Source organism: the organism of the source record quoted next, unplaced genomic scaffold (genome assembly GCF_019419815.1).
Source record: "Pyrus x bretschneideri cultivar Hongxiangsu unplaced genomic scaffold, Pyrus_bretschneideri_v1 Contig35, whole genome shotgun sequence".
In the NCBI taxonomy this organism is placed as follows: Eukaryota; Viridiplantae; Streptophyta; class Magnoliopsida; order Rosales; family Rosaceae; genus Pyrus; species Pyrus x bretschneideri.
This window is the reverse complement of record NW_025999668.1, coordinates 5,025,160-5,050,670: the sequence shown is the minus strand read 5'-3', so window position 1 is coordinate 5,050,670 and position 25,511 is coordinate 5,025,160. Positions and strand designations below refer to the sequence as shown.

Below are 25,511 nucleotides of genomic sequence, written 5' to 3'. Positions count from 1 at the left end.
GAGCTGCGCTACACTGAGCTGAACCGAGCTCGAAGCTCGCGCATGCGCTCCCCAAGACGATGTTGTTTGGTGTCTCGACCCAACAGTAGCCTTCTCGGCCTTGCTGCACGTATGACCTAGGCATGCGAGCCTGGGTTTCTTTCTCTGTTGGGCCTTTTTTTTCTTCGGCTGCCTCTTCCAGCATCCTGAAGCTTGCTGGGCTTGCCTTTTTCCTATGACCGTGCACTGCTGAGGCATGGAGCTTGCAGACAGCCCACTGGCCTTTTGTTCTCTCGGCCGGTGCCACTGCAGTAAGCATGCAACTTGCTTTGCAGGTTACCAGGTTGCCTGCAGAAGCCTGTCCGAGCCCACAGCCTGCAGGCTTTTGTTGCAGGGCCGTGTCTTACACAGCAGCCAGCATATTCTCGACCCAATGTCTTTCGGCTCCACTGCTTCGTATAAAGGTCCTTTAGGCTATATTCTATCAATTGCTTGGCCTGAAGCGATTTAAACCTAATATGATCCGAACACCATTATTATTATATTTGCTTTTACTATCCGGTCCAGACTTACTGAAGTAATTTAGGTGACCAGTAATCCATTAATTCGACAAAAATCAAAAAACTTTTGACCAGCAGTCCACTTTTTTGGAAATTAATGATTCAATAGTTTATTTTTTTTCTTTGAACCATTGACATCCTTTTGTAATCCTGAAACTACTCACCCTTGGGTTCCTGAAGCAACCCAAAATTCATTACACTTACTTGTATATTGTATTATGTGTTCTGTGTTCTTGCAGGTATCACTTTTATGAACCAAAAGTTCATACTAAACTCGAACTTGTAGTTTTCAATTTATGCATTTAAAATCTAGTCGATAATGACATGTGAAGGTTAAGGCTAGGGAAACATTAATATATATATATATATATATATATTTTTTTTTGAATAGTAATCGACCTTACCCTTCCTCTTCCCACACAATAGACTTGTACACAGGTAATTACGGTTTAAAGAAAATAACAAGAACAATTTTATTGCCTTGCCCTTGCCCTTCAAGATAGGTGGACTTGCTCTTAAGGATTTGGCCCTGAAATCTGAGTCTGGGGTTTCCATATAGCATTCCACTGTATATGGCCTCACATTTGAAGATGGCCTAACATTTCTAAGTTTCCCTTATTGAAACTCAATCCAAGTTTACCAATATATTACACCGTCACTCCACACATACCATTGAATCTAAAAGTATTCTTAAAGGAGATGTCAAATTTTAATTAAGTTTGAAAGCTTATGTAGCACTTTGATCATTTTCTAAATTTTAGATCTCCACCCGATATTTAAAATTTAAACAATTATTTGTTACATTCGTAATTGTAATATATATTTTCAAAACAAAAAAATAATAGAGTTTAAAGAAACAATAAGAAACATTTATTAATAATTAAAAATTTTGAAGTTGTTGTCAATCCACATCAGGCCACATAAAAATTGACTTTTCGGTTGGAGTATATTAATGTTGTCTCTTTTTACTATTATTGATGATGTAGACTTTTTTTACTCCCGAGATGCTCTAACGAGTTCAAACGCCTTTTCCAACATAACCCACATTTAAATGCACCGGCAACCATAGAAAATTCACGCACCAATTTCCATTATCATCAACAAACCCAAGCAACAATTTTTCACTAGCTTCGTTGAGATATGCACATTTATTTCAGATGCCGTTTGATAATCATTTCGTTTTTAGTTTGATAACTATTTAGTTTTTTTTTTTTTTGGTACACTGAAATATTATTTAGTAACTACTTTCAGTTTTCAAAAACATGAAAAACGGAAAACCAAAAAGTGAAAACTCAAGACCAAATTTTAAAAACTTAAAGGAAGCATGAAAACGGAAAGTAGTTGCAAAACAAGATTTTAATTTTCAAATGAGTCGAGAATAATTACTAGCCAAGTGTTGGTGTCCATTTTACAGTAGCCAATACCAACAAGTTGACGACCGTAGTCGAATATGTCGAGAGCGAGTTCATTTACTAAACATGTTTACATATACATTAACATTATACCTTAAAAAGGTCCGCAAAAGTTGTGATAAAGTAAAAAATAAGACAAACATCTGTAGCTTCAGCGGATTTCGACGAGTTTATAGTGGACATGTACAAGATCTTTGCACCAGTCTAGCAATGAGTTCATCAATGGAGGTTTGTGCCAGCGAAACATGAGAGCACTACAATGCCATAACTTCAAAGAAAATGTGGATTGGTTAGGGCATATCTTTTAGACGAGTTCCCTTTTTGTTTTCGTTTTTCCAGCTCCGTCCCTTAATTTGGCAGTAGTTGTTTGTACTCTGCCAGCAGCTTTGGGATGTCATCCAAACGCAACTGAAAACCATGATGTAATTAAAAGCAATATGAGAAGAGAAACAAAGAGAAAAATATAAACGGAAACTAGAAAAAAAGTTTGGAGATGCAGGAAATATGGGATCATGTGATAAGGACAATAATTATTTCGATTGCCTTGCATAACTAAGCATGATTTATACCTGGTTAACATTTCTGATATGGTAGAAACCATAAGCCGCTTTTCCAGGAAAACTAGACTCGAGGAACTGCATATCGGATCCACTATTCGCCCTATTATAGCCACGATGAAAATTCCACGAAAAGAAAAAGATGAAAACATTAATCAACCAAGTTAGCAAATTAGCAACCGACAAATACGGGTTAGAATACAAACTTTCGTGGTTAGTTTATTTTATACATGGTTATTTTCACCAAGCAAACATAATGTCAAAATATGGACAGAGACCAAAACATTTGAGATGCCACTGGACTGTGTCTAAGTTTCAATTTTAATGATATAAAGAAAAAAAAAGATAAATTGATCACGTTTCAGTTATGGAATATCTCTAATAGATTTGTCTTCACAAAAACAATCTGGTGCACAAGTGTTGGTGTCCATTTTACAGTAGCCAGCTCCCAAACAACTCACTCAATGTCCTCGGTTACTAGAGTATCATCTTCCTCCTAAACCCTAAGCCTCCTTTCACACCATGCTTCAGAGAATCATCTTGCTCCTACCATAAGAGGACTCCAAGAAGCATTATTTTGATTATTCTGTAGCTCACTGTACTCACTATATTTACATGTACGCACAAAATATTTAGTAGAAGTATATCATCAAGTTTGCTTTTCAGTTTAGGAGTAATCTATTAGTTACACTAAGCAAAAATAAGAGAAGCACGCAAAAGCCACTGACCTTCTTGAGCTGTGATGTAAATTTTATAATCATTATACTGCATCTAGGTTATGCACCCAACTCATGTTTCACCACATACTATGTGAGGATCAAGACCTAGAAGTGAATATGATGTGATTACCATGTGCACAACCAAAAGGTAAAATGAGGATTGTGAGCTAGCCGCTTCTAGTTTAAGCAGGTAAATCTTTAATAATAACCATAATCCTGAGATAAGTTTAGCTGATCGTAAATTATGGTGTAAGATGTTCTTACTGAAGACGACGAGTAATCAGGCGTTGGTAGTCCCGAAGCAAGGGGCCAAACTCCTTAAGTGGGATAAGCCTTGGTGTAGATTTCCTCCAGTGGTCACGAAGGGCCTGAGTTGTATTTCATTAAATTTTCACTCTTTTACATCGCGGATTGCATTTGACATTTAAAACTACCTAATTGATGAATGGTAAAGTACCCTACCTGAACCTGAACATCTGAAACGTGTTCATTACCAGATACTCTTTCACCAACCAAATTCGAAGCCAGTTGAATGAATTCTTTGTCTTCCACCTCGTCCACAACTGGAACTCCGTTCCCAAGGAGAGAAACAGATATCCCTAATCTTTTTTGTAACTCCGAGACAGCAGATTCTTCCATTTGGTTTTCCTGTTAAAATTAGATGGGTCACTTACAAAGTTAAACTCTACCAGTAAACTAGTATTCTTGTGAGATAATATAAAATCCATATTAAAAGTAGGACTTAATTGGAGGCATTTGTAAAAATACCTTGATATTTTGGACATTTTCATTTCCCAACTCCACATCCTTATTTTGGATATTTTGGACATTTGGTGAAGCTGCAAGTAATCTCTTTGCAAGGGAGTCCTCTACAGAACAAGCCAAAAGTGACAATTATAACATGCTAGAATTAGGTTCTAATTCAAACGCCATGAGGCATAAAAAAAGGAAAAACAAGGTTCTCTTCTGCTTGGATAAACTATACAGCAAAGATCATAAAACATCTAATCTTAGCAAATACGGCTTCTGCCATTCTTTCCTTCACTAAGCCATATTCTAAGTCTTTTTTCCTCAACTTTTTTCTTCACTAACAAGATTTAGATGACATTGGAGCCTGCCCATCATGACCAAACAGACTTCCAAGAGTTTGATATCAATCAAAATTGTTTAACCGTTATATCAAACCCTTTCATTAGATTTTCACAAGTGCATGCAAAATTTCATAAGCATTCCAGCAAAGAAAAAAGATATTAATAAATTAAAAAGTGAAAACCAAACACAAATTTTTCCCTTTTTCTTTTTCTTTTTTTTTTTTTGCATAAAGTTTAGTAAGATTCCAAGTCTAGGTAAACTTTTATGCTCGGCAACTGCAAAATATGAGGCTCTGACCTAACGCATCCCAATCCATCCCATACCACTTAGTTTATAGCACAAAGGCTCAAAGCACATAGAGGATTATTCATAACCTAACTGAATTCATCTTCAACAAGTGGTTTATAAGACAACAAAGCAAATTATCAGATGAGAAAAATGACAGCATAATACCTTCAGGAACCAACCACCACAGATCACCAAATGTTGATTTTCCATCAAAGCCACCAAATAACAGATAGCGTGAACCCATACATGTTAGTGAATGGTATGCTCGAGCAGGAGGAGGTTCATTGCCAGTAGGCAAGCGCTTCCATTGGGCAGACACTTGACTCCAGAAGGAAAAAGTAAATTTAAATAATTGCATGAAAGATGCAAAGCATCCAAACCAAATCAAGAGAAAAAGTGTGCAGGGTTAGGAAGTATAGGGAATGGTTTTCAATTTTGTGTATATCAAATTATGGAAAAGAATGATGCAATTAAAAACAATTGCATCGAACACATAGAAATGTTTCGCACAGAGTTGTCCACAAATATATAATTAAGAAGATAGTTTCTTACTCATTTAACATAATCTCCATTTTAAACCAATAATGCAATCCATTTACTATTTCATGTTGCGATGTTAAGCACTGGATGTCAGTGGTCATACCGAAGTCCTCAGTACAACAACTTAAAAGTAGTTCTGATTCTCGTGACCTTATTTTTTTTCCCTTTGTTCTTGCCCCACATTTACAAAATATTAACACCAATCTTAATTCTTCATTTGGTGATCTGCTTCAATGATGAGAATCATATAAGCGCTCTGCTTTCTGATTTTAGTTGCATCTGAGCCACTACTATTTTCTTACTTTCTCACTTTCTATCATATGATTTTCCCATCTATTTTATAGAAACAAAAGGATAGGATTATTGAAGATTGCGGTATGCAAGTGGACTATGAAAAGCTTTTCACTTATTTTTTACAAGTGAAAAAAAATTAAAAAGACGAAAAATGGTAAACCCAGTAAGAGTGCCGTAACGGTTGGGGACTGAAATTTTTCTAGCAGCACTTGTGTCTATTGAATGGTAGGCCTATGGTTTCTGTACTGTTTTCTACATAAATATTTTAAATGAGAGTATTAACATGGTAAAACTATAAATGGTTGATCAATACGCATTAGCAAAGTTCAGTCAATAGTCAACAGAAAAAGGCAAGAAGCAATTACCCCTGTCTAGAATAATGCAGTCATTGTGATAAATGTCATAACGACTCAACCAGCCACCAGTTCCATGGCCACCAAAGAGCAACAGCTTCAAAAGGACATCAAGAAAATAGTGTGAAGATTTAACGATAAATAAAAACAAACAAATAACATGATAAATAATTTCCGTTGTCATCAATATAAATATGATTTTTGTAATCAAGAACCCTACAATACAGGACTGGAGTACTTGTTTTGGCCAAAAAGTCTCATTGTTAGATACTATCGCATACATCTTCTTCGCTACTCTTAAGATCCAGATATTAAGAGTTTATTTTTTCAACTTATGCAACACAATTGTAAAAGTAACCATGAAATGAAATATGCAAATTAAGGAAAAGTTTGATGCTACTCTTTCAAGTAAGGATATCTGTCGCCAAATTAAAAAGAGCTTATATGTTCACACATGCCAAACTGACTGAGATCACTTGTATCTAAACTTAACAATCAAGCTTTGAACGATCCTTCTGCTGCTACTAAGGGCATCCTACCCTAACCAAGTTCTCCATAATAACAAACAGTACAGAAATATATTAATTGTAATGAAGTAGAAGTCGTCCATGAAGAATGTATATTGACGAGACTAATAAAAAAAATATGGAAATGTCGATTACATAGTGCCCTCCAGATGTAATAGTATGGCCACAACGAGCAGAAGGAGCTTGTCCTGGAAGCTTCAATTGGGTCCACCCAGGTGTTTCATTCTCTACCTTCCACAACAAAGACGAATCACAAAATATAGTTGAATAACTGAAAACCAAGTAATAATTATATATATAATTGACATTCCCATGTTTTTGTTATTAGTCTGTATATATAAGGAGTTTTTTGAATTGACACGTTTGTAGCTTAAACTCATGAATCTAAGTAAACAGCGGATGTGTCAAGCTAAAATGACAATATATGAAAAATGAGAGCCCCAACACAAGTGCAGGTGCACAGTGTCAATATTGCTTCCGAGCTAAGAAAATAGAGGAACGGTTCCTTAATCCTTAATTCCTTATAGTACTAGTTGGAAGACAAACAAAATTAAAATGACCATCTTTGGGTGGCTAAAACTCAATTTGGCCAGGTGCAAACAGATGCAGCAAAAAGCTAATTGTAATTTGGATGGCATTAGAAAGAGAATAGTCATCATTTTGACAAGTGCTCTAAGAGGGACACATCAGTCATCCAGAGAGGAAACATAAAATGTAATAAAATAATCCGACAAAATAGAGCAATTTTCAAAAACATGAGAACAAAGTAAAATCAAAAGGAGAAGCCATGACGAAATAGTAAGCAATCAAAAGGAGAAGCCAAGAGAAATAGTAAGCTACCATAGAAAAAGGGAATAAACTGCTAACCTTCTTCGATTAGACCCTTCAAAGCCCATAAATCACCCATTATTGGACCTCCACCTCCTATGAAAGTCAAGACAAGTATTCATGTCAGCTAGACTGCACATAAATAAACCGAAGCATCTTATGCTTGCCTTACATAGAAACGCAAAGATTGGCACATATGTTTATCAGCAATACAAAGAACAAAAGGGAAAGGAGGAAAAGAAAAAACAAAAACCAAATCAGCAGACTTGAACACTGATTAGATTTCTATTAATGATTTTGTATCTCCTTGTGCTTTAATCCGAAAAGTTCCAGGTACTCATTGGGCCAGTTAAACAGTAGAATGTAGAAGTTTGTTACGCCAAATAATTCAAGCATTCAAAAAACTTACGGACAATATAGTAGTAGTATCACTTAATAAGGAAAACCCCAAATGGCTAGTGCAAGAAAATAGGCACTGAAATTATCTTCAAAGGGGATATCCCATGGAAAGAATGGTCTGCCTTCACAAGTGCAGGATATTTTGTTCTTATATGAAACTTTATTGGGAAATGAAAGAATACAAAATAACGGCAATCTCTAAGACATAATAAACAGCAATCAAAGAAATTACATCAAAATAACAAAATCAATTAGGACAAAACTCTAAGGCACCGCACCGCAGCTTCAGAATTAGGTTTCAATATGATAAAAGAGGAATCTTTATTTCTCAACTTCAATATGATTACAAAATATATCATTATTTAGAAAACTCTACAAAAAACAGAGAGAGATAAACAATAAAAAACAAAATAAAATGAAACTTGAAAGGAAGAGTTATTATGAAACCCAATTATCAATAGAGTCAAAGCATGTTACTTAACCTCTGCCACCATATACAAGCAACCGCTTCTCAACCATGGTAGCTGTATGGCCACATCTGGGTGGAGGCAATGACCCAGTAACTGACAGCTCCATCCACTCTAGTGATACTGTATAGGGAAGACAATCAAGCTAAAACTGATTTATGACCATTTCAACAAATTTAATCAACCAAACATGAAGCAGAAAATAACAGATAATTAAAAAATCATAGAAAAAAATGTTTACTTGTGTCCAAGAGATACACATCTGACAACCACCTTTTACCATCCCAGCCACCATAGCTGCAATTGTTTATAACTTTACATTTAACTTGGCAAAAGTTACTAGATAACCGTCATATGAACTAATCAATAAGGAATGCAAAAGATATACTCACATAACAATTTTCCGATTTCCAATAGCTGAAGCTGCAGCAAAATCTCGTGCAGAAGGTAAGTCACCAAAACTTGTCAACTCTGTCCATTGCCATATATCTAGAACAAACGTAATTCTTTAAATAAATAATTGATTACTCATCAGTCAGAGGAAGACAAAAAGAAAAAAGCATTAAACCAAGTAGATATAATTCTCATGCCTTATCAGCAGCATAAAACAAATAGATGCTTACCAGTATCTAGGACCCAAAAGTCACCTAACCTGATAATCGAACAACGTCACTAATACCATTTGCATTAAAGTAAAAGAGTCATAGAGCAGAGAGTTGCAGATAGAACATATTGTGAACATACCTCTTGCCTCCAGAACGCCCACCAAAGATGAACATATGACAATCAATCACAACAGCAACGTGAAATGCTCGTGGGCCTGGACCAACTTCTCCATCGGAGCCACCAGTGCACTCTGGCTGATACCATAATTTGTTATCTGAAAAAGTAAAAGCCCTACATTGAGATGCTATAGTAAAACCTGTGTGAAAATCTATTAACAAAAAGTAAACTAAACTCCCACTCATAGAAAACCTTAATCCACATAAGCATTGTGCCATGGTGCATATAATAATAAATACAAGTTTCCTTGTGCTTAAGTATAGATCCATTTCACCTGTTCATTACCGTAACATGAATTAAGCACAAAGTGATCCTTCAAACTAAGTCAGGCAAGTTTACTTAAGAGAAGTATTACGACAAAAACGATTAGGACTAGGATGTTGTTAGGGAAACATTGTTGCACCAATGCTAAATGGAGAGAAGTTCCTAACATGGTGATTGCAGACCGCGATATCATGCATACAATCAAAGATGATTTTCAAGAAATAAAAATAGTTGTATAAAAATCTGAAACACTTTTAAAAAGTTTCTAAGATCCTCAAATAAGTATAAAGGAGAAGTGCAAAATCCCCTTTACCATTCAAACTTATGATGCAAATCCAAGTCAATATCTATATACTATATGAAACCAACTAAATTTCTTCATTATGATATATAAAAACCATCTTATGTCTGTTCATTCCATGAATTCTAAACTCATTTTCGAATACAAACAAACAGTTGTATAAGCAATTTAACAGTTACTTTATTTAGAGTTTTGTTAAATAATTTTTTTTTCTTTAAATTAGTAATTATAATCTTGTTAAACGTAATTGATTCTTCATTAACCCAGGCAAGGTCGGGAGTCCAGTTATCATTCTCTCGCCAGATCATTTATCCCAAGATCTCGATGCATTAGTCTTTGTGTATAATACGAATTTCAGTAACACATCAGAGTATAGAGCCAAATAAAAATTTAACAAATCAAGATAGTCAGTATAAGTGAACAAAAAGTAGAACCAAGGACACCCAGAAATTCAAAAGAGTAAAATTTACATAATTTCATCGAATTTCAAAGAACCCGGATGACAAATATCAATAAAAATCAGACCAAAGTAGACTGAAGTATAACAAACAGAGATAATTAGAGAGAGAGTGGGAAACAAAGTACCAATGTCATAGACCACGATATCGCTGAGAAACCTCTTTTCTACAAGGCCTCCGAACACAACCACCTTTGATCTACCCACAATGACCGCCGTGTGACCACTGAGAATTCAAAGAAACCAAAATTCAAATGGAAAATCTAGAAAGCTATAACACATATATGAGAGAGAGAGAGAGAGAGAGAATTTGACCTGCGAGGTTGGGGTAGAGTTCCAACAAAATCAGAGGAAGAAGCTCGAACCCAGTAATGCATTTTCTCTGATTTCGCTGTGCTAATCACTGTCGCTTGGGATTGCCCACCAAATAACATTCAGGCTGTGTTGAACGAGCTCGAACCCAGTTTATGCGTACGAGAACGGGTAGGTCTTTTTGACTTTTTGTCCCTGTAGATTTGCTCCATCTCGGCATAAGTTGCACTTGTTTAGAGCAACTCCAGCGTTGGAGCCTTCCCCCCGGCAATTCACTATTCAATCCACCTAATGAACAGTAATTGCCCTTAATGAACAGTAAGTAGCCCTGGCAATAGATTTTGCATCTCCACCGTTACACTTCTATAGCCCTGGCAATAGGCAATAAAATATTAGTATTTTTTTTATTTATAAAATTAATACAAAATAATTTTAAATGTAATATCGGATAAGATTTTTAATCGTTGTCGGTGCGCCACGTGTCATTATCCTAAGTATTATTAAATAATACAAAATAAATAATTATAATATGGATTTCTGATAAGATTATTAACCAATCACGTCGCGCCACGTGTCATAATCGGTTCACAATCTTTGAGGATAGATTTCCATCAGATTTTAAACGAATGACGACATGCCACGTGTCATAATCTGTTAACAATCTTGGATGATAGATTTCCATCAGATTTTTAACGAATGACGGCATGCCACGTGGCATTATGCAGAACCTAATCCTTTCTGAATCCTCTATATAATCCACCATCCATCTTCACAAATCTCACACCAAAATTCTCAAGATCTCTATCATTGATCTCAAAATTTCTGCTTCCTTATTCACAAAAATCAGTTTCAATATTCATAGTTTCTGTTTCTTTCTTTCAATGTCTTCTTCTTCTTCCTCAAGGATGATGTGGGAATTGAATCAGGAAGAGGAAGACTTGTTTAACCAATCAGAATCAATGTTCAATCAGCAGGGGGTAAGAAATGAGAGGGAAGAAGATGAGGAGCGTCAAATGAGAGATGACGACGTAAGAAGGGGCAGAGCCTCACATTCCCGTCGAGTCATCCAAGCTGCGGCTCAGATCTGCAGGCCCAGGCGTTCCGGAAACATTGATAGAAGCAGGCAACGACGAGGTATGGAACTCTTGGATGATTATTTTGTTTCTAATAGTGCATTCCCTGATACGTACTTTAGACGTCGTTTTAGAATGGAACGACATTTGTTCAACAAAATCATGATTGCTGTTTGCAACCATGATTCTTATTTTGTGCAAAAAAAAGATGCTTTTGGTGCTATGGGTCTACTGCCGGAGCAAAAAATTACTGCTGCCTTGCGGATGCTTGCATATGGAGCATCTGCAGACCAAGTGGATGAGATAACGAGGATGGGGCAATCAACCATTCTTGAGTCCCCGATGAGGTTTTGCGGAGCAATCGAATCTATCTACACCGCTGAGTACCTCCGCAAACCCACACACATGGACTTGGAGCGGCTGTTGAAGAAGGCGGAGATGCGTGGCTTTCCTGGGATGATTGGAAGCATTGATTGTATGCACTGGACGTGGAAAAACTGTCCAAGTGCATGGCAAGGCGCTTACGGGGACAGAAAAGGGGCAAAAAGTATCATTCTGGAGGCGGTGGCATCTTTTGATACATGGATTTGGCACGCCTTTTTCGGGGTCCCGGGAGCTCAAAATGACATCAACGTCCTTGCCCAATCCCCAGTGTTCAACGATGTCCTGCAAGGAAAGGCACCAAAAGTTACATATGAGGTCAACGGACGTATGTACGACGGGCCATACTACCTAGCTGACGGCATCTACCCGCGCTGGTCAACATTTGTCAAAACCGTGCCACGTCCGCGGAGTGCGAAGGAAAAACACTTTGCAAGCTGTCAAGAGGGGTGCAGGAAGGATGTGGAGCGTTGTTTTGGTATCCTCCAAGCTCGCTGGGCGATCGTCAGGGGTGCGGCCAGATTGTTTGATGTAGAGTCGCTTCGATCCATCATGATGACGTGCATCATTCTTCACAACATGATTGTGGAAGATGAGTACGATTATGAAGCTGTTGATGAATATGAGCCAGACCCGATGAACAATTCAAGAACACGTATATATTGTGCTCATGACGCCACCGATGACCCCGTGCAACATGAGCCATTACAAAGGGATGGACGTTACAATGAAAGGCTCATTCAACGATATACTGCATTTCAAATGCCAGACATGCACAATGCCCGACAAATTGACTTGATAGAGCACCAGTGAGCATTGAAACAAGCTGAGGATAATTAAGTTCATTTTAGTGTGTTATTTTGAATTTGGTATGTTTATGTTATTTTATTTGGTGTGTTTTATTATTTGGTATGTTTATGTAATTTTTTTATGTTTATGTTTATGTAATTCTTAGTATATGTTTATGTAATTTATTTATGTTTATGTTTATGTAATTTTTTTATGTAATTTTTTTATGTTTATGTTTATGTAATTCTTAGTATGTTTATGTTCATGTTTATGTAATTTTGTTATGTTTATATTTATGTAATTCTTAGTATGTTTATGTTTAATGGACTTTTAACAACATAAATAACTTACCAAATTAAATAACTTACCAAATTAATTCTTAATATAAATAACTTACCAAATTAATTTGAATAAATATTCATGAACATGGAAACAACATAAATAATACAAACAATAAATAATAAATTACAACCCAAAGTGATTGGAAAATTATGGGCTCCGATTACAAAAAGTACTCTATTCATCATCACTTAACCAATTTGTGCTGCTAGGATGATCTTCTCTTGCGGTGCTAGAACCACCTTGGCTTGCTATTGTTTCTCTTGCACGCCTCCTTCGCACCACGTCCGCTTTCTCTGACTTCCAAAAAAATTTAGAATTTGGAGACTTCCCTTCTAAAGACATGTTCATAATCTCACGATCTTGTTGAGCTCGTCTTTCTTCTCTAACATGTTCCCTTTCTTGCCTAAGTAGCTCTCTTTCTCTCTCATTAGCATAAAATTCTCTCTCAACAGCTGCTGCTTTTGATGCCTTATCAGCCTTATCAGCCTCATCTTTCGCCAGTTCCCTCGCCAAAGTCAATTCACCTTGGCGAGTAAGTTCTTCCATGAACTTTGCATAATCGTTCTTGGAAGCACTCCCTTTTCTCTTTGTAGCCTTCTTACCTTGAGGCCTAATTGGAAAACGGGTCGAACCCGACGCTTGTTCAGGGAGGGGCGTTTCGGGCACTTCTTCTGCATCATCTTCATGAACATGATCGGGTGTAGAGTTTAGAGGGGTGCTGTTCATGTGCACTTCTGGACCAACTGGCACAACTCTAAATTTAGGACAATCTTTGACAATATTCCAACATTCCCACCGGTTGAATGATTTATTTTTGCCTTTGGTTTTGGCAGCATACCAAGCTTGTGCTTGAAGTTCCTACACAATAAAAATAAGTAACAAATAAATAATACAAATAAATAATTATAATGAAAATAAGTAACTAGCAAATATATACATATATATATATATAAGTAACAAAGATAATGAAAATAAGTAACAAAGCAAATAAGAAGGCTTCAAGTTTAGTAAATAATGAAAATAATTAACAAATATATATATATATATATACATTAATTTTAATGAAAATAAGTAACAAATAAATAATACAAACAACATAATTATAATGTAACAAATAAATGTAACAAATAAGTAACAATAACATAATTATAATGTAACAAACAACATAATTATAATGTAACAAATAAGTAACAATAAATAATAAATTTTGTACGTAACAAATAAAGAATACAAACAATAAATAATAATATCTTGTTACCATATCCGAGTAATTTTCCCCACTTCGAATATTATTACTAGCTTGTGCCAAAGCGTCTCTCCACGTACTAAACGATTGGCTAAGTAATTTCCAACGACTGGACATCGATTCTTTGGTTCTTTTCCCACCAATTTTCTCAAGATAATTGGTATGAATAAGACTCCACATTTCTCGCAACTGCATCTCATTACCCGTAAGCGAACTATGAGTAACTTCAACCCAGCTAGTACACAACGCAACATCTTCAATAAGCGACCAATTCGTACCTGCACCAGTGGTCATTTTGTTGAAAAAAAATGGATTCAAACTTTGAGACAAAGAAAGGAATGTGATTGAAAGTGGTTGAGAAAATATGAAATTGTTGTGAAGGTAGATGATAATGAGAAGGTATTTATAGAAAAGTAAAAACAATTTTTTTTACAATTTTTTTCAGATTTTTTTTTGAATTTTTTTGAATTTTTTACATTTTTTTTTGAATTTTTTTGAATTTTTTACATTTTTTTTTGAATTTTTATTCAATTAATTAATCTCTGCCGTTGGATATAAAAAAATTTGAATTCCAACGCTCCAGATTGTGCCACGTGTCACAACGGTAACTTTTCAGATTTTTTAAACTATTTTTTCATTTATTTTTTAATTTATAAAGCATTTTAATATCCACCGTTGATCTCAGATCGAACGGTGGATATTAAATCTGACAGTTTTAAAATTTTTTACCGTTGAGATCTAACGGTCCACATTAAGTGACCGTTAAGATCTAACGTACCGTGGGAAGCCACGTGGCTTCCCAACGGTAACAGACAAAAGTTTTTTTTTTTTTTTTCTGATTAAACTGTCAGGACGCGCCCCCACGCGCGGGTGGGGTGCACGCGCCTGACACAAAAAAAATAAAATAATACGCTGACGCCACCCTGGCGTCAGCATGACGTCACTCCCACCCCGGGCTCAAGGCCTGTCGATTCCTCACGGGCCTGGCCCTCGGGCCTCCCCCGTCCCCCGGCCTGCGTCACGCTGGACGCCTTCCACCGGCCCTCGGGCCTTTGTTCTGGAGCCGGTCCCCCGAGCAAATTGCAACGGTGGGAGTGCTCTTAGCATGTTTACTTACGTTAATAGTAATTTCAAAATTTAGTTTCTAAATTATTATTTCATTGAAAATTAGGTTTTTCAAATTTTTTTTTTCAGAAAAATCAATCATTAAATAATAAAAATCTGTCAATTACATTCATAATATTATATTTCAAATTACTATATTCAATTTTTTGTCAATTTAAGTCACATTACTTGCATATAATACATATTAAAGGATAGATTGATAGTTTTTCATTAAAAAATAGTGTATCGAGTTAACCTTGGAGGGTAAATCGATAGTTTTCCATAAGAAATAGTGTAAGTTAACTTCAGAGAGTAAATTAGACGTTAGATTCCCAACTTATATGAAATGTTAAGGACTTATAGGCCAGAAAATGATAGTATTACACTCTAAAACGTGTCAAGTGATTTTAGTTGACGAAAAATTGGATAATATAGCTTTGAATATAATAGTAAGGATGAAATTAGCAATTTTTAATGAATTTAGAGACTTATTTTACCAAAAAAATAATTCAGGAACCTAATTTTCACTGAGATGATAGTTCAGAGACTAAATCAACACTTCACCCTTAATAGTGTAATGTTACCCGTAAGTTTCTCTTCACATAGCATTGCACCATTAACACAAAATATCACAAGTGTTAGAGTGTCGGTGTATTTGGGTCATGAAAATTATTCAAATTACTCGTCACGGGTTTGATAATGAGAATCGATTTAACTAGCCTCGTAAACTTAATTCTTGATTTTCAAATATTAGATTACAGATTTTTATGTGAAATCTACACTTCTATTCATTCTTTGTATGTCAATAAGCACAGTAAGTTCCATGAATTAAAATAAAACCGGTACCCATGTGTGTGAATTTCACCCTACAGTTTAAGTTTGCATTCAAGAGAAATATTAATGAAAACCGGCCACGCGTGCCTACCGATGACGAAACTACCATTTTTTTGTGCGTGAAAATTATAAACATTCTATTTTATTTTATTTTTTCATACAATGATATTTTTCACATTTGGATTAAATCGCACAATAAGACGGCATATTATAATGTCCAAGGTTGCAGTTCATATGTGTGCAAAATTCATGTTGAGCTACTATAACTTGGATTGCTTCTTTTGATATCACAAAAAAAAATCTTCAATGAGGCTGTGCCTGGTGCATAGAGGTGCTTATATGTACAAAAAAAACTCCTCAAAGAGAGCAGGTTACAGGGTTTTAGTGTTTGTAGTCGGCGGTTTTATTGAAATTCTGTGAAATAATGGTTATTGAAATTTTACGAAACAAAATATACCAATTTTTTTTAAAGAAACGATAGCGGTTTTATTGAGTCAAGAAGGATAACACAATCTTTTAGGATAATAACAGTAAAATCAAGAGCTTTAATCAAACGGAAAAAGAAAAATGAAGCTCGCAACTATAAATTACAACTGATATACCTACTTCATCATTAATTCCTTCTCGTACAAAGTCGAACCAACTCTTCAATCGAATCCAGCTCTTGGCTCTTTTTCGATGTCGGGACTTAAAAGAATTGCATTTAGCAGCAATGTTATTAGTAATTACAATACAAGGATTTATTATTATTGAGTGTATCAGATACACCATCCTGATATTACTGCAAGCTAATTTGCACGCTTAATTTATTGATTCTTTCCCTGTACGAATTCGAAGTTGCACCAACTCATCAACCAGCCCCTCTATCTCTCGATCCTCTCTTTTTCCGATGTTGTCTCTCAGTTCCATTGCCTTTCTTCTCACAACCTCCCCAATATTGTTTTCCATCACATCTTTGATCACCTTTGCTACCTCTTCTCGTTGCAAACCTCCTCCTCTTCCAGTTTTCTTGACCTCCACACCAACACCCAGCTCCTCTACTAGTCTGGCGTTATATGGCTGGTCAAGATGCATAGGCATGGCTATAATTGGAACACCGAACTTCATGCTCTCCAGTACAGAGCTCCATCCACAGTGGCTCAGAAATCCACCGACGCTAGAATTCTGCAATATCTTTGTTTGTGATGCCCAACCCTCCACTATCATTCCCCTCTCTCCCACCCTCTCTACAAACCCTTTTAGCAATACCTCTTCAGCCCTAGTTATTTTCTCTTCCATAGGAAACCGAACAACCCAAATGAAACTCACTTTGCTAAGCTCTAACCCATGAGCTATCTCTTCTATTTCCTCCTTGGATAAAAAGTACTCACTCCCGAAGGAAATATACACAACCGAAGATGTTTCCCGTTTGTTCAGCCATTTGATGATGTGATCTGTTTCTTCATCTTTGTCTTCTTGATCCTTAGTAGGGTCGTGGAGCAGTGGACCAAGAAGCAGAATCTTGCTGTCCATTAACTCATAGAGGTAATCAACATATTTTCCTTCAATCTCCCTGAATGTCTTTAACAAAATGAGGTCACAAGAGCGACCAGTGGTAATAGGGGATTGCAGTGGAGGGACTCTGTCATCCTTTCTATTGTCATTTGATGAAGCTGGCGGCATCATACTATTGAACTTACTAATCTCGTAATCGCGAAGATAGATTGCGGGAAACGGAAACCGGACACTAGGGCCCTTGAAGAGACGATGGAAAAGAAATGATACCGAAACAGCGCTGAAGATGAAAAATTGGATGGTGGGAATATTTTGATCCAAACCTAGAGACAGTGCCCATGGGACAACAAAATCATATATGAGAAAATCAGGGTTTAGGGTTTTGAGGATGTTGGAAAAGTAAGGGCTTGCCATTTGCAAAGCCTTTTTTAGGGTGGGCATGAGGTGGGGTGGGAGGCCATTGGTGGTGTGGTAGTGAGGTGCCAGTTCTGGAAATACATCGTGTGGAAGATGTAGTTCAACAAATTCAATGCAATGATTGTATCTTTCAGGAAGTTTTGGCTTGACGGAGTTGAGAATTACAGGCGTCGAACAAAAAAAGATATGAAAATTTCTCTCGCTGAGCTTCTTGGCTAGCTCGAAGAAGGGAGAGATGTGGCCGTGAGCTAACCAAGGAAGCATAACAACACTCATGATACTATTTCCATGCCTAGAATCCATTTGGAAGTCTGTATCTTGAAGTTGTTAATTGGTGGTATATATAGTACTATTCACGTAGTGATGGATTAAATGCCAAAATATAAAGAGGACTCATAATAATAAATGGAAAACTAACCAAAAGCTTCAAAAAAAGTTTTCTTTTAATCATCAGGACAAATTTTTTTTTAAAATGCCAATGCTACCCTTCAAACATCAGTACAAAATTGGTCCAGTATTCAGCAAAGTTCACGTGGTCTTCACCAAAGAATACATCCAAAAGAAGAAAAAGAAGGACTGACACTTTCAGATAACATTTGAATGCAAAAGATAAGGTGGCAAACATTGCAGCAACCAAGCCAAAATGGATTCACATGACCTTTATTAAAGCAAAGACAAGTCAACCAGCTTTCAGAAACTGTGTACTGTCACTATTCAAAAAGTTGTAAATAATTGAAACGTTATTCTGTCTTAATTTTTGTATATAAGGGAGCTTTTTCTCCTATGCAGAAATAACCTTAACACCTTAACATCTCAACACACCTCAACACCAGATACACACCATACTTCAATCCTCATACACTCAAGCATCTGAAACCTTCCTAGCATCCTTTGTAAACACTTCTCTTTGTAAACATTCTATATATATCAATAAAAGTTCAAGTGTATAGATTCAAGCAATCTCCAAGTCTTAAGTAAGTTTTCTATTCATTCTTTTCTTTCGTGGTTAAGGTTGAGCAATCTTTATTTGCATCAAGAATCAAGTTTTATGTCTTTGCAGTACTAATCAAAAGTCCTTGCACTGGTGTTTTGGGGCGCATACAGACGGCAGAGAAAAACAAATACAATGTAATATAATATAAAAAAGTATGAAATTTAATCCAAAGAAGAAGCAAACAAACAAAATATCCATAAATCGAGTCATAGCTTAGTTAGAGGATTAAAAACTTCAAAACCACCATCCATCAATAGAAAAGCTTGTTTTCTCTATTAGAGCTATTAGGGTTTTGGTTGAAATGAACGTAGGATAAACAAAGGGTGATGCTAGGGTTTAATTATAGTATGTGGGTCTATTGATAAATTTGATTCTTATTATTAATTTCATTTTGTACTTAATAGTAATTATACAAGAGGGTAAAATAGACAATTAACATTTAAAATTGAGTGATGTTATTCCCACCCCATTGTCTTATCTTTTCACCCACCTTTTATTGAATATTTTAATTACAAATTTGTTCATTTGTAAAATGACTGATAAGGACATTAATTATCCTCTTTTGCGTCAAAAAAAAGGTTGGGTTGCACACTCAGTCTATCTTAAACCCTAACTCATCTTTCCATCTCTTTTCATACAGAGAAGGCATAAAAAAATATATAAAAAATAAATAAAAATAAAAAAAGGATTTAGATGACTTTTTCGTTGAAGAAGTAGAAGATGATGCCTCTATGGAAGAGGTAGAAGATTACGTTTCTATTGAAGAGGTAAAAGAATAATTTTGTATGTGGATCTTTTGCATTTGCCGCACCATATATATGTCATCGAAGTTTTCCTTTTGAATTTGGATACCTCTGTGTTTTCCAATTGAATTTGCATACTTGTGACTTCAAGATTAGCAAAATGGATTTGGGCAATATCCTTATTTTTATTGCTTATTTGAATTTGGCTAACATATGTTGAGAAACACAAAACTCACTTACGAAAATCTTTAAGCAAATCAAACAATTCTTTCCTTTTTTTTATTGTTTCATTGTTATGTGCATTTTAGAACGCTTGGAATGAATCAGCAGCACCCTGGCACGAGAGCTAGTTGAAATACCAAGTTTGTGATGCATTATGAAAATTATATGTTGTTTTATAATTTCATATGCATGCATATTTTAAAGGTTATTTTGGGAATAATAGTGGATGGGAAAATAACATTTTAATTTTTTAACTTGTTAAGGTGGGAATGATTATAACATGGGTGGAGAAATAAGACAATAGGATGGATCTAGTAGCTCTCTTAAAATTTAAGTTGGGTGTAGAAAGAGGTTAGATGAGTTTAAATAAAATTTCTCTTCCTGATTTTGTTTGATTTTGTATTTATAATCCTTGTATGAAAAAAAGTAAACGTTTCATGTACTCCGAGTCAATGACTTGTTTATATTGTACTTTACACTTATCAATAAAATCATCTAGTCTAAATTGTCTACATGGTATCACTTATTTATGTCTCTCTTGGAGTATTTTTTTTCCCATTACCGACTGTCCCCCTAGACACTATTTCTTGTCGTCCCCCTTCTATGGCTCACGAAAACGCCTCATCCTCTACCTCTACTAGTTCTTTTCTCTCGGGCATGAATGTGGCTTACTATCTTAAACTCACCGAGTCCATTTATCTTCTATGGACTTGTTAGATGAAGATCTTCTTGGTTGGCCATGATTTTTTTCCTTATGTTAATGGCTCGAACCCAGCTCCTACCGCTACTTTCTCTGCCAAACATAATCCTGCCTATGTATGTTGAACAAACAAGATCACCTTGTGTGTAGTTATCTTACGTTTACCCTCTCTAAGTCCATCCTCTCTCTAGTTTTCGGCAAACCCTCTTCAAAGGCAATATGGGATTGTCTCTATGAGCACTTCTCACAAGCCTCTAATGCAAATGCTAGAAATCTTCAATTTCAGTTACTTGATATTTCAAAGAGCACTCGTACTATTTCTGAGTATCTCTAACATGTCAAATCTATCTCCGATAGTCTTGAAGCTATCAATAGCCCCGTCTTAAATGAGGACTTAGTGACTACAGTTTTGAAAAGGCTTGGTGGGGACTATTTTATATTTATCATGGTTGTGATGAATTTTCCCCTTCCCACGTTCACTGACCTGCGTTGCAGACTTCCTTCCTTCGAGGCCCAGAACTGATCTTCTGCTGCTTATGCGCAAAGCTATGTTTATCTCTCACTCATCCCTTACTGATGTTGTTTAGGCCCAACCTCCTACCGTGGGCCCTCATCAAGTGATGCTTCTGCTCATCAGGCCCACTACGTGGACCATCCTCCTCACCGTCCATACAGGCCCTATCGGGGATTATTGTGGTAGTTGATAGGATTTTTACCACCTACAAAAGTAGGGATAAAAACATTTAAAATTGCTTGCAAGAGTACAAGGTAATTGTAGTATAGTCGGCTCTAGCAAGACCGTTCTCCACATGAATTGAATGAATAATTTGTATTTAAACTAATTCTTAATTAACTATTTGAAAACAACGTTTGAAAAAGGGTGATTTTATGACCAAAAATATTAAAAACGAATTTAATTAAAAACAATTAAATAATTGGCAAAGCAAAGAAAGCAAAAGAAAATGATTTTGGAAAGTTTGGAAAGTAATTTAAACACTAGGGTTCCGCCGTCACCACTAACAATCCTATGCAATTTTACCAATTACTTATTAATTTCCACTTACATGCTTTGAAGGTTAGGTTTTCCTAATACATGTTTTTCCTCGTGATGTTTAAGTGAAAACGTATATCTAACATTGCAACCCATCTGTGATGTTCAAATCAAATATAAACATGCAAAACTCATTAAGCTTTGTGAAAATCCTTTGAAAAACCATGCAACCCTTAAGAGCGTGATGTTAGCCTTAAGTGAACTTACAATTACTAATCACAGGAAGCCCTCCTCAATTTCAAGGTGATGTTGCAACAGAAATTGTATCAAATTATTTATCTAAATGCTCTAATGGTTGCGAATCACTAAGACAATTAGATAGTTTAAACACGGTGATTAATAATTCAAAGCAAGCATGCATCCATTCATAAGCAAATTAATAAAATCACATATTCATGTTAAGGCTCATGGCCTCGCTCTAGCAAAAGGATTAGTTACGCATAATCATAATAAAAACTAAAGAAAATATCATTAACTAGAACAATGATTGAAAACACCTTTGTAGACATCGAAATTTCAGTAAAAAAAAAAACAAATGTTCACCAATGCATTAAAGTTTTGACGTGTCAAGGCATACATGGCATACGCCACGTGTTGTACAAATTGTACACATGGCGTGTGACTCAACAAAATAGGAAGAAATATCCATTGAGGATCAAAACAAGTTTTTCTTCTCATGTTGGGCAATGACAAGGCAAGCACACTTCAATCCATTACGGATCAAAGCAAGTTTTTCTCATTTGGGCAATGACAAAGCATACACATTTCAAGTTTAAAATGGTGTTAAGTGGGAAATTAGGCCATAAGTTACACCACTTCAAGTTTAAAATGGTATTAAGTGGGAAATTAGGCCATAAGTTACACCACTTCAAGTTTAAAATGGTATTAAGTGGGAAATTAGGCCATAAGTTACACCACTTCAATTTCAATATTGCATTAAGTGGGAAAATTAGGCAATGGTGCTTGGAAAGGAAAAAAATATTTTGTGGTGGTGATTCATTCTCAAAGCCTATAAATAGGCTTCTCCATCAAGGTATCAAGCATCAAGGAATTCACAAATACATTTCTCTACTCCAAAATTAGAAGAGGAATTCCTCAAATCCTTGAAGCTTTGAAACTCCAAAGCTTCCAACTATCCAAATTCCCAAGAATTCCGAAGGATCAAGAAAGCTCTCTTCGTTCTTCGTCAAATCCTCCTTCAAGATCAAGCCCCAACGGCCCTTGAAGAACTTCCACCAACTCAAGATCAAGCCCCGACGGCCCTTGAAGAAAGTATTCATTGTTCATCATCCGTTCATCCTAAGATCAGGCCCCAACGGCTCTTTGGATCAACAACATCAACAAATCCACACACACCAAAACCTTGAAGCCTTTAAGATCTAAAGCTCTCAAGAAAATCCCGAAGGATCAAGAAAGCACTCTTTGTTCTTCGTCAAATCCTCCTTCAAGATCAAGCCCCAACGACCCTTGAAGAACTTCCACCAACTCAAGATCAAGCCCCGACGGCCCATTGAAGAAAGTGTTCATCATTCATCATCCGTTCATCCTAAGATCAAGCCCCAACAGCCCTTTGGATCAACGACCTCAACAAACCCATACACCCATTCTTCAAGATCAAGCCCAACGCCCCTTGAAGATCCATTCATCAACTGTTCATCCTTAGATCAAGCCCCGACGGCCCCTTGGATCAACAAACAAATCCACACATCCAATCGTTCTTCAAGATTAAGCCCAAAATCCCTTGAAGATCCGCTCATCCATCAACCTTCAAGATCAAGCCCAAAAGCCCTTGAAGAAATCCACACAACCATTATTCAAGATCAAGCCCCGACGGCCCTTGAAGAAAGTGTCCATCATTCATCATCCGTTCATCCTAAGATCAAGCCCCAACGGCCCTTTGGATCAACAACATCAACAAATACAGACACCAAAACCTTGAAGCCTTAAAGTTCTAAAGTTCTCAAGAAAATCCCGAAGGATCAAGAAAGCACTCTTCGTTCTTCGTCAAATCCTCCTTCAAGATCAAGCCCCAACGGCCCTTGAAGAACTCCCACCATTATTCAAGATCAAGCCCCAACGGCCCTTGAAGAAAGCGTTCATCATTCATCATCCGTTCATCCTAAGCTCAAGCCCCAACGGCCCTTTGGATCAACAACCTCAACAAATCCACACATCCAATTGTTCTTCAAGATTAAGCCCAAAAGCCCTTGAAGATCCGCTCATCCATCAACCTTCAAAATCAAGCCCAAAAGCCCTTGAAAAAATCCACACAACCATTATTCAAGATCAAGCCCCGACGGCCCTTGAAGAAAGTGTTCATCCGTTCATCAACTGTTCATCCCTAGATCAAGCCCCGACGGCCCTTTGGATCAACAACTCATCCACAAACCTACACCTTACGAAGATAGAATCAGAGGACCAAATTTGAGAGAGATCGTAACCCCAAAATCATTAAACACAAAATATTATTTTGTACACGTTATTCTTGTTTCTTATTTCAAGGAACTTTCGTGTTCACAAATTTGGCACGCCCGGTGGGACATCTCTACCTCTCATCTCTATCCTCAAATCATCGAAAAACGCAAATGGCATCAAGAAAGGATCAAGCTGTTCCTGCAATCAAAGCAAAGAACAAGAACATCATCCCCGCAAGTGGTGATATTTCGGGCACCATAACCCGAAGTAAGGCAAGAGCTCTTTTTGCCGCGGCTTCCGTCCCTGCATTAACTTTGTCAAAGGAACAAGAGCACCTGAGGCACGAGCCTGTGATCACCTAGCCTCGCTAAGGGCATCAAGAGGGGAAAGCCTGAGGAAATACTCAGAGTCCCTACTCTCCGACGCTGATTCGAGCGGCAGTACAACCATGCAAGTCATGACCACTGGAGTAACTTCAATCGAGGAGCAGCTAGCTCAGATGAATGAAGCAATCGCAAAGCTCACACGGACTGCAGAGGAGAAAAACTTGCAAACCGCCGGACTCATCAACCGTTTGGAGGCACAGCATGGCGTCAAAATGAAACCAAGCTCTCTTCCAACTAAGAAGACCGAAGAAGGCTTTAACCCAAATGCCTACGAACTCATGTCAAAGGCTAGGCATGACTTTACTTCCTCTTCAAATCTTGGAAAGAAGGTTTCAAACACCGTCAATGACAAAGAACGTAACCTCACCAAAACTCAAAAGAAGTTGAAGGAGCATGGTTACGGAGTTGACAACAACAAAGCCGGACTTGGCTTCACACCAAATGCACCCGTGAAGATTTCAAGCAAACTGAAGAAAGCTAGCGCTCAACACATCAACGTGAGCATTGAACAAGACCAAAAAGAGCCTAAACCTGTCCCTTGGACGTCGGTCTTCGATAGGATGAGCCATTCAAGCTCCAGAATTTCAGTGCTTAATCGCATTGGTAGTCAAGACCGAACCTCTGTCTTCAAGAGGCTTAGCGCGCCAACATCCCAAAGCTCTGTTTTTGAAAGGTTGTTAAAGCCTAAGAAACAAAGCAACACAGCTGTCTCTCCTCTGCGACGATCAGCTTCGAAAAGATTTGAAGATAATGAGAAGCCTTTTAGAAAGAGGAAGACAACACCAAAGGAAGAAAAGTTTGATGGGTTAGCAGAAAAATGCGACGTTCGAAGCTTGATTCCTTCAAGGATGAAGCGTCAAGCAATCCTAGAGGTCGACACAAAAGGACCACTGAAGGTAAGGAGGCGCATCATCGTCCACACTGGCAAATCTTCATGCCAACAAACCCAAGAGGACGGCACTGAAGATGAAATCCCTAAGAAAGATGTCACTTCTGGCTCTTTCGACTCAAAGTCTTCACCTCGACTGTTGGGGGTATGCTCCAAGTCAAGTGAAATTGAAGGATGGACTTATGTCGCTTCGAAGAAACTGCACGAGAAACATGTCTTCTCCACAAGTGCACTAATCAGAAAGGGGGGAAAGCAGCTTTCGCCAACCTCCAAAGCAATGTGAAAATGTTGAAGATAAG

The 25,511-nt window shown here is 36.9% G+C and overlaps 2 protein-coding genes across 5 annotated transcripts; both read right to left on the bottom strand.

Annotated features, from left to right (window-relative positions):
* Positions 1–1,990: 1,990 nt before the first annotated feature.
* On the bottom strand, positions 1,991–10,317 carry LOC125480722 (protein GLUTELIN PRECURSOR ACCUMULATION 3-like). 4 transcript variants are annotated; one of them, XM_048591772.1, is made up of 16 exons: positions 10,136–10,315; positions 9,949–10,046; positions 8,760–8,895; positions 8,639–8,667; positions 8,408–8,504; positions 8,257–8,312; positions 8,031–8,138; positions 7,189–7,245; positions 6,457–6,548; positions 5,807–5,891; positions 4,773–4,925; positions 3,996–4,096; positions 3,690–3,875; positions 3,492–3,595; positions 2,521–2,611; positions 1,991–2,359 (listed from the first exon to the last, which is right to left on the bottom strand). In XM_048591772.1, exons 1-16 carry the CDS (start codon positions 10,252–10,254, stop codon positions 2,300–2,302), a joined length of 1,572 nt encoding a protein of 523 aa, XP_048447729.1. In that variant the 5' UTR covers positions 10,255–10,315; the 3' UTR covers positions 1,991–2,299. The 4 variants fall into 4 exon arrangements, with proteins under 4 accessions (XP_048447729.1, XP_048447730.1, XP_048447731.1 ...); XM_048591773.1 differs by having other exon boundaries at positions 3,696–3,875; positions 10,136–10,313; XM_048591774.1 differs by lacking the exons at positions 1,991–2,359; positions 2,521–2,611 and adding an exon at positions 2,818–3,332 and having other exon boundaries at positions 10,136–10,317.
* Positions 10,318–16,459: 6,142 nt separating this feature from the next.
* On the bottom strand, positions 16,460–18,116 carry LOC125480745 (beta-D-glucosyl crocetin beta-1,6-glucosyltransferase-like). Its single transcript, XM_048591851.1, has one exon. It carries the CDS (start codon positions 18,113–18,115, stop codon positions 16,703–16,705), a length of 1,413 nt encoding a protein of 470 aa, XP_048447808.1. The 5' UTR covers position 18,116; the 3' UTR covers positions 16,460–16,702.
* Between the last annotated feature and the right edge of the window lie 7,395 nt (positions 18,117–25,511).

What these genes read in the sequence shown, in the direction of transcription:
- LOC125480722 (XM_048591772.1), bottom strand. Translation starts at nt 10,254, where the DNA reads ATGTTATTTGGTGGGCAATCCCAAGCGACAGTGATTAGCACAGCGAAA. An exon ending in TGTGTATCTCTTGGACACAA is followed by an intron (nt 8,139 to 8,256) that starts GTAAACATTTTT and finishes TTCCCTATACAG; the next exon opens with TATCACTAGAGTGGATGGAG. An exon ending in GAAGGGTCTAATCGAAGAAG is followed by an intron (nt 6,549 to 7,188) that starts GTTAGCAGTTTA and finishes TGTGGAAGGTAG; the next exon opens with AGAATGAAACACCTGGGTGG.
- LOC125480745 (XM_048591851.1), bottom strand. Translation starts at nt 18,115, where the DNA reads ATGGATTCTAGGCATGGAAATAGTATCATGAGTGTTGTTATGCTTCCT.